At 51.8% G+C, this 13,275-nt stretch overlaps 2 protein-coding genes across 3 annotated transcripts in view; one reads left to right on the forward strand and one right to left on the reverse strand.

Annotated features, from left to right (window-relative positions):
• Tdg (Thymine DNA glycosylase) overlaps positions 1 to 13,275 on the reverse strand; it is a 125,283-nt gene that overhangs the window by 820 nt on the left and 111,188 nt on the right. For both annotated transcript variants that reach the window (XM_025297532.1, XM_025297533.1), the window contains exons 7-9: positions 5,824 to 5,973; positions 1,840 to 1,982; positions 1 to 1,674 (exon numbers count right to left, since the gene is read on the reverse strand). The exon at positions 1 to 1,674 is cut by the window's left edge and continues 820 nt beyond it. In XM_025297532.1, coding sequence (XP_025153317.1) covers positions 1 to 1,674; positions 1,840 to 1,982; positions 5,824 to 5,973 — 1,967 coding nt within the window. The remainder of the gene's footprint in view (positions 1,675 to 1,839; positions 1,983 to 5,823; positions 5,974 to 13,275) is intronic.
• Positions 2,370 to 13,275, forward strand: part of Dnmt3 (DNA methyltransferase 3) — a 146,242-nt gene continuing 135,336 nt past the window's right edge. Inside the window, exon 1 of the mRNA XM_025297530.1 lies at positions 2,370 to 3,153. Within this exon, the coding sequence (XP_025153315.1) occupies positions 3,084 to 3,153 (70 nt within the window). The 5' untranslated portion in view covers positions 2,370 to 3,083. The remainder of the gene's footprint in view (positions 3,154 to 13,275) is intronic.

Here is a 13,275-nt window from a genome sequence, read left to right on the forward strand (position 1 = left end):
GGGATACGAGTTTCCGGGATGGCCGTGGTTCATGCTGGGTGTGTAGTTGCTGGACGCCAGATTTTCCACCGTGTAGGACTTGCTGTGTTGTTGTTGCTGCTGCTGCTGCTGTTGCTGCTGTTGCTGCTGCTGTTGGTGCTGCTGCTGTTGCTGTTGCTGCTGCTGCTGCTGCTGAGATTCCTGATGATGACGGCCGTTCATGCTGTACAGGCTGCCGTAGCCGTCGCTGGGCGAATGGTGCAGAGAGCCGGGATAGATACCGCCACCTGAAGTCAAAGGTGGGCTGTAATTGGTCATTCCGCCGGCGGTTTGTATACCACCGAAACCGGACATGTAGGACTGATGGTGAGCGTCCATTTTCTCGGCCAAACTGTCGTCCGGCATGCCCGAGTGCGAATGCTGTAGTCGTTGACTACCGCCGCCGCCATCGGCTATGCTCGGGATCTGGTCCACAAGGGACTCCAGATCACTGAGGCTCTTGGACGCCACGTCTTGAGCGGAGTTCCTCTTGATGCCGTACTGCTCGTGCGGATGGTGATGTGGCGACATGGAGGCCACATGGGTAGGCGTGTGCGGGTGTGTGTGCGGCGGTGTCGGATGGGAGTGATGGGAGTGGTCCTCGGCGGTCTGGCTAAGCGGCGTCGACGTCGTCTGATGAGGATGCGGATTGTGCGCCTCCGGCGTCTGGTCGTGGTAGCCCATGTAATTGGCGTAGCTGTTATGGGAGGGTGTTCCAGGGCTGCCGTGATGCCCGGTGGCGGTAGGGTCTGGTCCCGGGCCGGCAGGATTGTACTGGCGATGGTCGTTGGCCATGTTCTGCTGCGACATGCTGGTGGGTGGCTCAAAGTCCGGGTGCTCCACACTGGGCGACGTGAGCGGTGACGGCTCCAGGTTGTTCTCCGACGAGATCGCGGTGTTGATCTCCGACGACAGGTCCGAGTGCGTGAACGACAGCGACATGGACTTGGGGCTCTGGCTGTAGTGCTGGTGCAGGTGCACCGGGCTCTGCTTCGCACTCATGTTGTACGGGCTGCTGTCTTGCATACTCTGACCGAAGAAGCCGGAGTCGTTCATCGGCTGCGGATACGGTGCCATGTGCGGGAACGTCTTCGGCGGCGACATCAACGGCGGTGAGAAGCAATTCGGCACGGCGTTACCGTAGCCATCGCTCAGATGGCCCATCGCCTGATGCTGCTGCTGCTGTTGCTGCTGCTCTCGCTCACGGTTCTCCCGCTCCAGCTGCTTCTGCTGCTGGTGTATCTTCTTCGGGCGGCCGCGGCGTTTCTTGATGACCTCGCCGTTCGCGTCCAGCTTTTCGGGATCCGGCGGCGGCTGATCTTCGGGATTCTTTATCTTCTTCGGTCTACCTCGCTTCTTCTTGCCAGGTATCTGCACACCCGACTCTTGCTTCACCCCAGCGCCGTTGATCTCCGTGATGCGGCCCTCGCCGTCGGCCAAGTCGTCGTTGAACACCGGCTTCTTGTCCTCGATCGGCTCCTGATCCTTCTTCTTGAGCTTCGAGTCGGCGAAGACGATGTCCGACTCGTCCAGATGCGTGATCGTGCCGTTCAGATAGTCACGGAACTTCTTCAGGGCCGCATAGTACGGCACCTTGTCGGCAGCCCGTGGTAACTGGGCACACCTCGCGCTGCTTGAAGGCATCACCCACATGTACTGCAACGAAACATCAGAGGGTGAGAAGAACATGGCTCGTACGCCATCGACGAGCGCGAGTCGTGAGATTCAATTCAAGGGCATTCGCAAACCGCGTGAACCTTTCAGCGAGAACCGTTTATCGAACGTTAACGCGTGGACGATGTAGAATGTTTATTGTTTTACCGTATTTGTGCCGTCCACGAGGTTTGGCTGTCTTCCGAATCCAAACTCCTTCTTCCCCGAAAACACCTCGTATATGAGTTTGCCGTTGAACACGGCAATTTTTGGCTTATACTTTCGTAACTTTTCCAGCAGAATGTGGCTACCTGCGAATAAAAATAACGGTAAGACACATTGCTCCCTTTTATCATCGCTAAAATTGTTCGCGGAGCCGCCGATCAACGAAGAAACGCAGACAAGCGCGCGCGCGGGAGACACGTTTTGCGTGAAAATATTCATGTCTCCAGTCTCTCGTTATCCACGGCGCATCGATTGCGCGATCGTCTACTAGCTTCGTCGCGTTAAATTTATTGCGTTTTCCAAACGGTTATACGCGCATCGACGGATGTAGCAATTAAATGTATCGACGAAAGCCTTAAATGTCGCCGCCTTACCAGCACACTAATTTCATTTGAAGCGGTGAGAGAGAGAGAGAGAGAGAGAGAGAGAGAGAGAGAGAGAGAGAGAGAGAGAGAGAGAGAGAGGGGGGGAGAGGGAGAGAGAGAGAGAGAGAGAGCGAAGTGTCCGACGCCGCTGCTCCGCCATTCCGCGTTTGAGAGTATTCCCGGTCTCACGTTAATTTTATCGGGCATCAATCTCAGAAGGACACCGGCTACATTAGTAGCGGTAAAAAGTGCTCCGGATATTATATTAACATTAACAAAATACATGTTTTGCGTCGCAACGTCGCAACGTCGCAGTGAAACGGCGGAATTAATGAAAAGGAAGTGTGTCTCGTAAAAACACGAGACTTTTCTTCCTTTCGCAATTTGAGCGATCCAGCGGCGAGATTGGCATCATTCGCAAGTCACGATCCTCAAATAAATCCCTGTCGCGATCGCGCGCGGATATTCTTCAATTTCCAAATCTCTCCGCGACAGAATCGATCGCTCGAGATTGCCGCGGAACTATCGATAATCGAAATCGTCGCAGGGCGACATTTTCAGGCAGAGGGGAGAGGGGGAAGGGGCGGGGCGGGGGCCGCACAACTTTCGGCAGCTATCTCTCGCTGCGTGCTGCAACGAGATGCCTTTGAGAACGCTGACAGTCGGTAAGTTGGCAGCACTGTTGCGTTCCCGCGTTGCGTGCACACATGTCCGCGGTGTGCGAGTGGTCGGTCGTTAAAAATCTCGGGAGTTGGAGCATAAGAAAGGTAAGAGTGTTGTGCACGTCGAGTGTGAAACGCGGCGGAGCACGACCCGAGCAGGATGGACTGGACTTTGTCTGCGCCCAAGGAAAACTATCCCTCGCCTCAGACCAGCGACGATCGTCCCGACCGTAAGTGTACACCTGATCACGATCGATGAGCTCTTTCCCCATAGCATCTCTCTCTCTACGAGGCGGAAGGAACGTGCGAGCCGACTATACGTGCGTGCAACAAAGACGAATTATAACAGAAATGGCGTCGACAGACTTCTTTTTCGGAGCGATATGGCGTGGGCCAATGTTTGTTTTGCTCGGTCTCGCCGGGGGAGAGAGAGAGAGAGAGAGAGGAGAGAGAGAGAGAGAAAGAGAGAGAGAGAGAGAGAGAAAGAGAGACGACGTAGCGTCTTTCATTTTGTCGTAGCAACGCACGCGACAAGAGCGCGGCTACTCGGCAAACAATAAATATCGCTGCCGCCGCCGCCGCCGCCGCCGTCGGGGAGATCCTCAAGTAGGGCACAAATTAAAATAATATCCCTTCCGTCTCCCGCTGCCTCGTGGACGACGACAGTCGCTGAAACGGCGAGATTCTATATATATTGACCGGTGCGTACGAGGTTATAAACATTGTTGCGCCTCTTTGCATTGTTGCACTCGCCTGCGCGATTTTGCTCCGCTTACTTCGCGTCCCAGGCATATATTGTTTATCTCACGAGCGCGTAAAGAGAGAGAGAGAGAGAGAGAGAGAGAGAATTTGCGACACCGGACTCGAGAAGACATTCACAATTTATATTCGTATAACCTTTACTGAACAAAACTCTACTATTAATAATAGCGCGTCTGTCGCTAACGCATCGGACAGTCAACAACGCCCGTAAGTTCTTGCTGAGTGAGAGAGAGAGAGAGAGAGAGAGAAAAAAAGAGAACATCGTTTCGTTGGAGCGCACCACCTCGCGGTCCCACTTGTTCCTCCGATACAGTACACGATCGCGCATAGTAGTAGATGCTCGTTATGGAGCAGCTTCCCGCCGAGTCGATCATGTTTCACGCAGCGATTTTCGAATGTTTCGTCGACTGTCCGTTCGCGCGCGGTACCGCGTGCGCCTTAGCAACGAGTCGCATCACCACCATACGCGCGCTCATAGTCAAGGCATGAGAGACGCGCCTCTCTATTCTCGCCTTAGAATCCTGCAGCGCGTTTACTCGCCGTATACAGGGTGTCCGAAAACGCAAAGCACGCAGTAAGCGTGTAGAACGGTGGAGCGTGTCATTCCGAGTACGAGGAGCTCCGTCAGTATGCAAACAATCGCGTGAAGTTTCGAGTTATATTCGTAAAAGGTGACGAGGCGAATCAGGCCACCGCAGACGCGCTTTGCAGACGAGAGCTGACCGAAAATGCTTGAGAAGCGCGATTGTCTCTTAACGACGATAGCTGCCGACCAGCAGCAACTAAGGGCGGAGCGATGATGCGAGCGGCACGTGGACGGTTGTCCCTCGATTCGTCGGATACAGCCATTTTCGGTCGGCTCACGTGCCAATCTTCTTTTGTGAATAACTCGAGATTTCACGCGATTGTTTGCGAAATGGCGAGAGTCCTCAAACTCAGAATGACACGCCCCACTGTTGCGTGGATCTGGTTCAGACACCCTGTATATCGTTGAATGCACATCACGCCAAGTAGAAGAGCAGCGATCGAGCACCACGGGGCATGATAGACGTAAAGTCTAAAGATCAGCCTCGGCGGTGCAGCTCGGGGGCGCCCGAACGTCGGTTAGTTAAGCCTGCTTTAGGCGGTTCAAAGTAGCCGACGCGATTTTTCGAGTGTCCCCTCACAAACGGGATTCCGAAGCGGATTGCAAAACGACCTAAAGGCGCTCCTTAGAAGAACGCGATATCGAGTGCCGTAATATCGAGGCTCGCGGACGGAAGTCGAGCTCCCTCGAGTCGAATGGCCAGCGCGGCTAAAGGCGCGGAAAAATTAGAATACGGAAGATAAGGCCGCGGAGAAGTTAGCGGGGAACCAGCAGCCCGTCGAGCCAGTGTCGTAGGACGCGCTATCTCTTTTCGGTGCGAACGCGCGCGCGCGCGCTCCTCGGAGGTGTGTTTGCTTCCTCTCTTTCGCGCTTATGTTTATCGTATGTGCGCGCGATTGCCGCGAGTGCTCGCCGAGCGATTCCGTCCTATCAGAGTGGAATCACCGCTCGTGGGACCGGCGCACACAGCAGTCGGTGAAGGGAGCTTTGTCAATTTTTAACGGGGCAAACGTGTTGTCTATGGGACGTGTGTACCGGTTTTTCGTGCCGCCGCTTATGTCGGTAGAGCGCAGCGTATTGTTGCCGCGGCTAGTAGCGTAGCACTAGTCTCGCTCTGGAAAGAAGACTAGACCGGATTAGTCTGCGCCTGACAACTGCGATTTGAATTGAATTTTTTATCCCCCGCGCGGATAGTGTCATTCTCGCGGAGAACAATTTCGTGGATGTCAGGTAATTTCCCATTGCAATATTCGTCTAATGTCAATAGCGTCTCTAAAGGTGCGCCGAGAATGAAGATTCTCGTGTCGTGAATCGGCATGAAGCAACCCGCGAAGCGACCCGCGAGTTCGCTGCGATAAATATAAAAATCGTGATCGTGTGATACGCTAATAGAATTGAAAAAACGGGTAAACAATTCCCGCGCGGATATTTCGTCCGGATCGACCTGTGCCAACGGTCGATTCTCGATCGAGATTTCGTAACAATTTCGTCGCGGTAACATTCGAGCGGAAGAAAAGAAAAAAGAAGAAAACTCGCACTCGGGACTACTGACCTTCCTTAATTTCCTTCCTCGTGAGATCCGCGCTGCCTTTCGTGGCGCGTGCTACCATATTTGTAAAACCGATGCCGAGGCGCAGGAGTTTGTAATCGTCGTCCGCTGTCAATGGCTCGGGCGTGAGACCACTTAGATGTAGACATTTCCCTGAAAAGAGGAACAATGAGAATAATTACGTCATTGCATAAATTATTAGTAAGCACACACAATGGCCGCGTTTCATTGCGATTACAACGAAATTTCATAATTTTCGTTTCATTACTGCGGACGGTGAAGCATGAATTTTTAAATCAATTCTGCTCCAGTAATTTAAAATCCGCATGCATAATTAGATTTTTTTAATTAAGCACGCTATTAAATTTAAAAGATATTTTTCATATCTTTTTTTTTCTTCTTTATGTATATACACGCGCGCGCGCGCGCACGCATGCGCAGACACACGTACGTACGTGTGCAGCGTGTGCGCGCTCGCGCGCGCAAGTACGACTTGCGATAGCTTTAATCGTAGAAGAATCAAAGGATGGAATTATCAGTGGCGCGCGCATTTGCAGCTACTACACGTATCGCCGACGTGCACACCTGCGAGCGGCTTCGAAAAAAATTTTTTTCCCAACGGAATCACCCAGCGCGGAATCCCATTTTTAATTTTAATTGCGTAACGTTAAGCATTAAATCGCTTACTTGCGGCGGCCATTATAACGAAACGATAATTGCAATCGTCGCGTGAACGGCCAAATGACTTCGCAAAGCCATTGTTCCGCGCGAAATACTCCGTGTTTTGTTAATAGGCCGCGCTCGACTATATTTATATCCCATTAAATAAACGATCTAAATTTTCTGATAGGCATAATAAAGGGGGACGCTTTCGCGCGGAGATAATGGAATTGTTAGAACAGAAGCGCGCGCGCGTGGCGTGTCTATTGTAATAGAAATGACAACCATTGTTGTTTCCATTGTCGATGGTCCATCCGCGCCGGGGGTATCATTTCGCCCGGCTTGCTAAAATCATCGCCGTCAAATTTTTCTCATCGCGCTCGTGTTACACACACGAATTTTCAGTATATTTTCATTCGAGAAATATATGCGCGTATATATTTTGCGCTCTCTCTCTCTCTCTCTCTCTCTCTCTCTCTCTCTCTCTCTCTCTCTCTCTCTCTCTCTGTCTCTCTCTCTCTCTGTCACGTTAATCGCGTCTTGCGCGCACGGCCAGCTTTTCAATTTAAGCGACGACACGAAAACTTAATTTCGCTGATTTATTCGCTTTATCAAATAATTCATTCAATTACTGTCACTCTTGCGAAATGGCAGACTCCGGAGCATTTCCAAGTATCGATTATGCTATCGGGCTATTACTAATTTATTCATCTTTGCGACAAAATGGCACGAGGAGTTTAGGATATCGCGTATAATCGCGTTGCTCATTCTTACGCTAAATTCATTGACGCGGGCAGAAAGAGCATCGGAGAGGAGAGGACGGCGGAGAGAGCGAGAGCGCGGGTTTCCGCGCGTTTCATGAAGATACGAGATACTGGTATAAATTAATCTCGTGCAAGATGCACAAACGATTAGCGGTTGACCGCTCGAATGTTTCAGCGGCGACGAGCGCCAATTAGCGCTCGCAAATCGCAAATTTCCATTGTATAAATAATAAATAGCGCGCATAAATAGCGTACAAACAGCGGTAAATCGTACGGACGACAATTCGTTCTAAATATTGACGTATGAATGCTTGGCAAACGCGCTTGCACGCGCGCGCGATCGTTTATTTCGTATCGCGTAAGCAAACACGATGCTTAAACGCGACGCTTAAAAGACACTCGCGCGCTGCTTTTCCGCGTGCGCGCGATTACGCGGATCGTTTCGCGCGCGCGCGCGCGCGCGAAGGGGGGGGAGATTCAGACGATCGTTTTTACGGTCGTTCCCGGATGAGCGAGTAAGTGCTCGTTGAGTAACTCTCCCCGCCAGCCCGCCCCTGCAGCCGACTTTTGTTTTCGAATTGTGTTTTCGTGTGTCGCATTATCGCGGCAATTTGAAGCGGCTAAGTGCCGCTTCGGCGACGCGACAAATGTTACAAAGGTAACGGCGGGAAGGGATTAAACAGTTTGGGTCCGGCTCCGGTCGGTTCTTTCTACTTTGTCCATGTAAAGTTAGATTACGGAGTCCGTCTTTTGTCCCCGCCGCGTCGCTACAAATAATTGCCCGTCCACAAGTTGCCGCTGCGACTACGGATAAATTATTTACACGGAGTCACTCCGTAATCCCCTTTACGCGTTACGCGCCCTGTCGCGCTGACTGAAACGTCTTTCTCCGTGCTCGACGCCCCGATCGCTCTTCCCAAAAGGGGAGGTTTCACGCGATACACGCGAGTGAAAGACAGAAATTTCGCACGCGCCGATTTCGGACGTCGCGAAACGCTGCTATAGGCGAGATAAAATCCTTCTTATCGTCCAAAGGCGAAAAAGCGGAAGAAATGGCACACATAAGACGCGCGCGTCGTCCTCCACCCTCCGTCGTGAACAGCCGAAAGTGAAGGGGAGGGAGAAGTCTCTTGCTTACGGCGAGCGACTGTTTTAACATCCAATAAATTAGCGCGCGAAAGTTCATGAACTAAAAAAAGTCCTGCTCGTTCGCACCACCACCGGCACCACCCCGCTACACCACACATCGATAATAAATTTATTACCGAGAAACGCCCCGCAAACGCCGAAGCAATAACCGTCTCTTCCCCTTTACCCCGCGCTCGTGTACAAGAAAACGGGCCAGATAAATCTTTTATCGCCCTCGATACAGATATATACGCATCCGACCACCCACCCACCCACCCACACAAGAATGCACGTATACACACGTGTTCGCGCGCACGTGGAAAGGGGGAGAGGGAGAGAGAGAGAGAGACAGAGAGAGACAACACCCCGGTGGCGCGAAATTACAGTCGTCGCCGAAGTCTATCCCGCGAGCGTTTACCCCCGGCAGCAGATAGAGATTTATGACGCGGCCTCGGGAAATTCTCTCTCGCGCTTTACTCCAGTGGCACCGACCTACAACGGGCGCGGCGCGCCGGCACGACCTTGGAGAACTTCGGAACAAAGTTAAACGCTCGTCCGCGGCCGTTGCACGCTTTCCGGCGGCAACGTGCCCGCCCCACCGAGTCCGCGGGAAAAGGCACGAACCGCGCGTGTGTGTGTAATGCCGGTTCCACATCGCGGGGGTGGGTAATCGCAGTCCTGGACTGTCGAGTGAATTATCTGTCCCTCTATCTATCTTTTCTCTCTTCACACACACACACACACACACACACACACACACACACACACACACACACACACATACATCGTGTCTTTCTTTCTGTTAAATGACAATGACTTTTAAATCGATGATTCACACGAGTGTTTCTCCGGAGACTGAGCGAGAGGCTGGGCATGGTAACGCAAGACCCTGAACGTGGGGGGCTCAACTAATCGTCGGGTAGATCAGTCAGTCGATAACTCCAGCAGCGTGTACTTTTACGAATCGCGCTGTTCACACAAACCGTTTGCGGCACCTATATCGACATATCTGAGATTTAAGTGGCCACAGGCTGTCCTGATAATACGATATTCCCGTTGGGTCGTTCAAAATGCGGGTCGATTCGTAGAGAGCGTAGTTCTGGGTCGCTGAAATATTAGAGATCGCGGTTAGCTACGGGTAGCTACGTGCGCGAACTACCCGTCTGCGAATAAACAGCGGCGATTATTCGTCGAGATATTTTCGAGTTGTTTTTTATTTACTTATTTTTTCAGCTAGGTATGTGGGAAAACAAAGCAAACAGTGTGAGAATGAAATGTTAACGGGCAGAATAATTAAAGAGAGCTGAGCTCTCCAGCGGGCGCGGCGGTAGTCGGGAAATCAAGTTACAATTGCTCCTTTGTCGTCGATTGTTCTCCCGACGAGTTCTCTCGTCGAGAAATCGCGAAATGTCTGCTGCTCCCGTGCGCTTCATTGTGCACGCAGCTTTAAGGGTTGCCGCGGCGAAGGGGCGCGCGCGGGGCCATAAGAAGGAGACTAACGGCCGATCGAACAAACTTTATCGGGGCGAAATGCGACCCTCCTCCGTCATTCACGACGCTAACCTAACCTAACCGAACCCAACTTGACTTCGCTCGACCTTCCCGCCTCGTCGGGTGCTTTATGGTGTTTCGAGCGAGGGTGTGAAAAGTGTGCCCTCCCCTGTACGCCGATGGAAAGCAAATGCGCCCGTTCCCGCGCCGCCGTAAATTGTGACTCGTCCCTGATATGGACGTAATCGGGGTGGAACTTGAAATTCCATGCGATCTCGCGCCGCTCGCGCGTGCGTTTTTAGGGTTGAGAAATTATGGTAATTTACGGGGGCCGAGAGGAGTGTGAAAATTTGAGAATCCGTCGAGCGGAAAGAAATAGACGAGGAGAGCGTGCTTCTGTCGTGGGTGTTTCTGCCCCTCCCCCCTGAATCACGTCCCCATACACAACGATACGCTGGCGATCGCGAGCGTTACGTTTTCATTATTGTTATTAAATTATTGCCTTTTTTATGGGGATATCGGCGACTAATATACGATCAGTAATATGAGCACGGTTAAAGAATGCATTCGGCCGCCGATGTGAAAATAAATGATGCGAGAGGTATTTACATTTTTCGAATATTTGATAATGGGGTGCACGAGGTAAAAATATGAATTATAAAAATATCTACGTATATGTATCATGAATATTATCCCTTTGCGGTTTGGAAAACCGGCCGAATATTCCTACCCAAATGGCTTGAATATCCTGCATTACGGACCGCAAAGGGTTAATATCAATGCAAATATTGTTGCATAGTGGTACCATTAGTTTTTGTAAATAATTTACGCGCGTACACTTTTACTGCGGCGTATTTTTATTATCGTGCACCTTTTTATTATCGCGGGCCGTATAATTCGATACATAATCGATGCACGATGCGCGAAACACTAATCTGAGGATAATATTTCCCATTTGCAAACTAAGAATACCCGAATAATTAATCTCGGCGTCTCAACTCAATCAATTCCGTGAATTAATCGCACAAATGATGAATTCGCCGACGACAGAATCGTAGGAAAGATTGATGGCGGCAGTCGCGCGCACATTTAATCACCTTCCTGTATCTTTGAGCTTCCTCTTGCAACAATAATCGCAAACGCGTCTTACAGAACGAGAATCAAGAACGTTCATCTCAAGAAACGACGTGTGAGATGTAATTTCTCCCGGTGAAAAGGCGACGCGCGCGGCACCAACCGGTATTCGGTATCCGTCGTGGAATCGAATCTCTGAGGATATCCTCCGCAACAAGTACTTTCGTTGCCCTGGCATGATCCAGAGAATCTATCATGCTGCGACGCGACGGTCAAAACTTCGGGATCCTCGCGTCGCGCCAACTTTCCGAACTTTCGGACTTGAAAGCTCCTCCCGCAGTACGTCCGACTTAACTCGCTTTATGGAGTTCCGGACATCAGTGAGCGCAACAGGACCTTCCGTATCGCATTTTTCTTCCCGCCCCATTCCCTCTATCCTACGCCTCTCTTCTCCCGCCTTCCCGCCCCCGGAAGGGTCGCGTTCGCGTGGTGCGAGAAACGCCGAACAAGGCGCGCTCCAGAAGATATATCGCCCTTGATATTTTTCGAATGCACGGGGACTCGCGAGCCTCCATCTCCTTCCTTTCCCAGCGAAAGTAAAGACACGCCAGGGAGCCGCGGGAATCTCGGCTATCGTTTATCGTAAAAATCTTTTTCTCTTTGCCCCCTCCCCCCCCCTCTCTCTCTCTCCTCGCACATCTTAATCGTCGCCGTTGAAACGCGACGGGCATTGTCACCCTGGCGCTTTATCGTACGCGCGAGTTGCTCGACGATCGTAGCGGTTATATTCGCGTGCGAAACGCCGTGAAATCGACACGAACGATATTCCGCGAGCGCCTCTCTCTGGCCGTCGGCCTGGAACGGCGAGCCGCGACTATCGCAAATTTCTCAAACCTCCATTGACCTAGATTTTGCTTCTTTTTTTCCTCTTGGATTCTGAATGAACGCCTGGTTTGAGTCGGCGGTAGCGACCAGCGAGGTGGCGGCAGCAGAGAGAAAGAGAGAGATAGGTGAGAGAAAGAGAGGGTAGAAAGGGGGAGAGAGAGAGAGAGAGAGAGAGAAGAGAGTGACAAGAGGGGGAGCCAGGTGAAAATCGATGCAACCGAGAGAGACCTGTGCGTGGGTAACGCGGGAGACCGCGCCTGGAAAATCAATTTTCAGGGTTTTCCAGGACGAAGACCCGTCGTCGGCGGCGACCTAGGAAACGGCCGAGCATTCTAACGTTGCTCTCTTTTCCCTGCTGCCTGTGTGTCTCAACAGAGAGTGAAGGAGGAGAGTGGGAGGGAAAGAGAGAGAAAGAGACGACGAAGGAAGAGAGACGAAAAGGGAAAGAGAAGCCAGACTAAGAGAAGAAGAAGCAGAAGAAGACGAAGAAGGGAAGAAGAAGGAGGAAGAAAGGAGGAAAAGGATGAGGGGGGGGGTATATCTCAGTGCCACAATTTGCGAACGAGCACGTATTACATCCAGGTGTGCTTAATGATATCCCTCGCGCGAAAGTCTCAAGACGCTCGAGCTTTTTTGTTCGCCATAGAGTCGTTATTTCTCTCTCTCTCTCTCTCTCTCTCTCTCTCTCTCTCTCTCTCCCCCTCCCTCCCCCTCCCTCTCTCTCTCTCGCGCTCTCTCTTGCTCTCCGGTGCGCTTCCGCACGTAATTCCAGCTTTTGTGCGCCGAGGATATTTTTTAATTAAAACGCGCCGAGGGGCGAACGTTGCGAAGCGAATTCGGTCGCTCGCGACTTTGAGGCGAGACTTCCAGAGCTCGTCCGATACGCCGCGCGTTGCGTCTTTCGCGTTGCTCTCGTCCGGCTGTTAAAACGAGATAATAGGGGGAGAACGTCCTTCCGGGACGATTCAGGCCGGCGGGAGACTCTCGGCGGTGCGACGCTGTGCTCGCTGGGGCCGCGCGTCTCGCAGTAATTCCACCGACGTCTCTGTTATCCGAGACACAATGAGATACAGTTTCCCAAAGGCGCGGTAAGGCAAGAAACATCGCTCTACTCTTCCCTTCGCCCGCCCACCTCTCTTTCCCAAACCTCATATATTATCGTCATTCGATAGCGGACACGGTACTTTCGTTCTGGACACCCGGATGACCTCGACACACTCATTGTCTCCACCTAGCCTATCCCTATCTACTTTATTGCTACTCTCAGCGTCTCGCGCAGCGCCGTGAGCCCGATCTGAGCGAACCGTCTCGGTTAAGTAAGTAAATTAAGAATAAAGTATTCATGCGCGTTCTTTTACGGAATCGTAGCCAGGGCAGATAGGGCCAGAGAGTGATATAAAAAGTCGCTTAAACGAAGATAACTCCGCGAGGGGACACGAGGGGAAGGAGGCGG

Source organism: Harpegnathos saltator, unplaced genomic scaffold (genome assembly GCF_003227715.2).
Source record: "Harpegnathos saltator strain DR-91 unplaced genomic scaffold, Hsal_v8.6 scaffold18, whole genome shotgun sequence".
NCBI lineage: Eukaryota > Metazoa > Arthropoda > Insecta > Hymenoptera > Formicidae > Harpegnathos > Harpegnathos saltator.